General features: G+C 49.6%; 1 protein-coding gene across 1 annotated transcript in view; it reads left to right on the top strand.

Annotated features, from left to right (window-relative positions):
* Positions 1-4,146, top strand: part of RECQL4 (RecQ like helicase 4) — a 50,585-nt gene that overhangs the window by 37,129 nt on the left and 9,310 nt on the right. The window contains exons 20-21 of the mRNA XM_018574671.1: positions 1,818-1,990; positions 2,338-2,524. Of these exons, the coding sequence (XP_018430173.1) occupies positions 1,818-1,990; positions 2,338-2,524 (360 nt within the window). The remainder of the gene's footprint in view (positions 1-1,817; positions 1,991-2,337; positions 2,525-4,146) is intronic.

Raw genomic sequence — 4,146 nt, 5'->3', positions numbered from 1 at the left:
AGCCGATGTACGGCTGAAATCAGCCGTACCAGCCTGAAGTGAATAGCCGAACAGTGTTCGGCTCACTTCACTTCTGATTGGTCATTCACTCGGCTGCCCTCGGCAGCTTTGTGAATAGACCCCATAATCTCTAAATGTTACCACATGGACGTTTCTGCCGCATCTGATGCTAGCTTCGAGTTGCAGGCCCTCCCTTGTACTTTATCTTCATTGAGCCTGTTAGTTGTTTTTTGACTGTGTTGCCCACCACTCAGTTGGACTGCTTTTGGATTTCCTGAAAATTTCGGAATTCATGTGTCCTTTACTGGATTTAGAAAAAAGGATTTACGGTGGGTCGAGAAATCCTATTTGTACCTTCAAATGTTTTATTCATTTTATATAGTTTATAATCTCTAAATGTATCTGACAATTTAATAAATACAGTAGATGGCAAGATAAAAGCCTCTGCAGCCTGGAGGTGGTGCTGTTCATAGTCAGCCTGGAGGTGGTGCTGTTCATAGTCAGCCTGGAGGTGGTGCTGTTCATAGTCAGCCTGGAGGTGGTGCTGTTCATAGTCAGCCTGGAGGTGGTGCTGTTCATAGTCAGCCTGGAGGTGGTGCTGTTCATAGTCAGCCTGGAGGTGGTGCTGTTCATAGTCAGCCTGGAGGTGGTGCTGTTCATAGTCAGCCTGGAGGTGGTGCTGTTCATAGTCAGCCTGGAGGTGGTGCTGTTCATAGTCAGCCTGGAGGTGGTGCTGTTCATAGTCAGCCTGGAGGTGGTGCTGTTCATAGTTGGACTGGAGGTGGTGCTGTTCATCTGTAGGCTGGAGGTGACGACTGTGTTCCTCTGTAGGCTGGAGGTGACGACTGTGTTCCTCTGCAGGCTGGAGGTGCCGACGCTGTTCCTCTGGCGGTGCCGACGCTGTTCCTCTGGCGGTGCCGACGCTGTTCCTCTGGCGGTGCCGACGCTGTTCCTCTGGCGGTGCCTCTGCGGGCTGGAGGTGACGACGCTGTTCCTCTGCGGGCTGGAGGTGACGACGCTGTTCCTCTGCGGGGTGGAGGTGGCGACGCTGTTCCTCTGCGGGCTGGAGGTGACGACGCTGTTCCTCTGCGGGCTGGAGGTGACGACGCTGTTCCTCTGCGGGCTGGAAGTGACGACGCTGTTCCTCTGCGGGCTGGAGGTGACGGTGCTGTTCCTCTGCGGGCTGGAGGTGACATGCCTGCATGTGATCACTCATAGCTGATTCAGTGATCACATGATTGGGAACCAGTCTGATTGGTTCTTGATTATAATGTGACAGCTGGGATTGAGTCACCAGCCATGCAAAGTGTCACCTGTTGGATCTCGTGGGTTACATTTTGTATTCATGGATCTTCGGCACGGGGAATATTATTTTACAGATGGCGGGTGGAAAAATGCAGCATTTCCAGAGCCAATAGACTGCAAATGTGTCATTAGAAGTAGCAGATTGGTTGCGGATGGAAAGTGCTCTCAGGGGGCGTGTCCTGGACTTGCCATGCCGGAGGATTTGATATGAGAAGCTGTCACCCGTCTCTCAGTCTGCACACAAGTACTGATAATTGTCCTGCATGCTGGGTAAGTATCATTGCAGACAATATATTTCCAGCTTTAGTCATTCTGTGCGCCCCTTTATTGCGCCCCTTTATTGCGCCCCCTTATTCCTCTTAGAGACTTTAGGATCTTTTATGTTCTCCATCTGTGAATTTACTGAGATATGTGTCATGTGATATTGCTGTGTCCCTTCCGGTGCTTTGTTTGACGTGTGTATACAATTTGCCCCCATTAGCTGAATATACACATCTATATCTTCTCCTTAGCTGTCCACCCGTGGCTGTAGCTCTGGCTCGGGAACGCCTGTCTGGTATTGATCACACGCACGCCAGTTCTGTGGAGTTCAATGTGGTGGAGGTGGCAGATTCAATGGCCTGGGAAGTCAATCCAGTAAAGAGGGCTCTCCGCGACCTGCAATGGAATTCTTCCAGCAAAGGAGGTAACGTCTAGTAGTGGGGCACTCGTACATTTCCCAATGGCAGAAGGACCGTCACCTTGACTGGGGCTCCTAGGAAGCGGCTTCTGTCTGCAGACTATCGGAAGCCATTGTGTAGTATTGGTTGGAGCGAGGAAGGGTTAGAACCCTGGTAGTTTTTTATTCCTGTGTGTTTATTCCTGTGTGTATCCCTGTTATTTGTCCTCCAGGACTGAAGTTGAAGGGAAATCCCTAATCTTCCCATGAGATCGGTCTAAGAGAGCCTTGCCGTCCATGGTGGGGATTTTATGGACTATTAGAAGCTGATATTTGATGATTGGATAATCAGCCGCCATCCTTCTGTGTCTCAGGTTTCCGTGGTACTGGCCGCAGTGGTGTCCTGGTTGAGTTCAGCACGCTCTCCTTTCACTTTCGTTCTTACGGAGATCTGACAAATGAGGAATTGGAAGAAATCTGTGATTTTCTCCACCAAAAAGTTTCTTCACGAGAGGCGACGGCTCTGAGACAGCTGAAGACGTGCTACAGAGTCTTCCAGAGGTGGGTCATCCATTATGTGTCACTTATAATACATTAACAGGGAATCCGAACATGTCACCTGATGAGAGCAGCGGACGGAGACGTCTAACCTGAGGGGAAGTTGTCTGCTTGTATGGATCTATGACTCGGGCCCTCATGTCTATCTCTGCTTGTATGGATCTAGGATTCGGGCCCTCATGTCTATCTCTGCTTGTATGGATCTATGATTCGGGCCCTCATGTCTATCTCTGCTTGTATGGATCTATGATTCGGGCCCTCATGTCTATCTCTGCTTGTATGGATCTATGATTCGGGCCCTCATGTCTATCTCTGCTTGTATGGATCTATGATTCGGGCCCTCATGTCTATCTCTGCTTGTATGGATCTATGATTCGGGCCCTCGTGTCTATCTCTGCTTGTATGGATCTATGATTCGGGCCCTCATGTCTATCTCTGCTTGTATGGATCTAGGATTCGGGCCCTCATGTCTATCTCTGCTTGTATGGATCTATGATTCGGGCCCTCATGTCTATCTCTGCTTGTATGGATCTATGATTCGGGCCCTCATGTCTATCTCTGCTTGTATGGATCTATGATTCGGGCCCTCTGTTTGTATGGATCTATGATTCGGATGTTCTACCTATAGCTCTGTCTTCCTACGTACTGTCATTTATGGTTGTAGATCTATTTCTAGACCTCTGAACGCCGCGGTCTGAGCCATGTTTGCCTCTATTAGGGGGAGTAAGCGGCTCGCTTTCTTCTTGGAAAGTCGGCTCCATCTCCCAGCGGGTGTACCGGACCTCAGATCCAGAGTGGGAGTCAATGTGCCGGAGATGTGGATCTCAGTTGATGAAATATTTCCATAGTGATTCCATTTTATTTTCTATTCTTTGGTCGTCTTTTTAGACACCTCCCGCTAGTCACTGACGGTCCATTTCCTGTAACCATCATCATTGAGTAATCGGCTTCCACATGTTGGTTTGGCGCTTTGTCTCTCCTTCTTTGCTGCCTCTTTATTCATTTCTTGTCCACTGTGGGACACAGGAATTTGATGGGTTATATGGCCAGCCCAGGATAACCCCTCCTACTCCCCTGCATGCCTCAGGTTTTGAAAGTGTCCTAGAAGGATAGAGGTCTTTTTTTCAAATCTGTTGTTTTAAAGGCTGACCTGTGATTGATTGATTTCTAGCAGATTCCTCAATGAAGACTCCAACAAGCTGCTGGAGCATTTCCCCACCAACTCTCAGCTCTCAGGCATGGTCTTCCTCAGCTGGGCTTCTGGGCTGTATCGCATCCTGAGCTCACTGGATTGGACAGTTTGTGGTCTAAGCCTGGAAGTGACACTGGCCTCTGACACTGGGCACTGCTTGTGGGGCTTTCCAGACTGGGGTCTGAGGTGATGTCCAGAGCCGCCGTTGCTCTTGCTACAAAGAGAATTATACAACTTTGGTTACTGTTGCCAACCTACAGTGATTTTGGTCACCTTTGGCCACCAAACACTCCTGCTGTGAAGCTTTCGCCAGTTGACCAGGTTTTATGAGGCCTTGTCCCTAATCCTGACCTGTACATTGCTTACCACACTGTGGCTGCAACATGTCTTGATTATAGACTTGGGGGGGGGGGGGGGGGCGGGCGCTCCCTGC

This window comes from Nanorana parkeri, unplaced genomic scaffold (assembly GCF_000935625.1).
Source record: "Nanorana parkeri isolate BGI_ZX_2015 unplaced genomic scaffold, ASM93562v1 scaffold3150, whole genome shotgun sequence".
In the NCBI taxonomy this organism is placed as follows: domain Eukaryota; kingdom Metazoa; phylum Chordata; class Amphibia; order Anura; family Dicroglossidae; genus Nanorana; species Nanorana parkeri.
The sequence above is the reverse complement of the archived record's forward strand: the minus strand, read 5'-3'. Positions and strand labels throughout refer to the sequence as shown.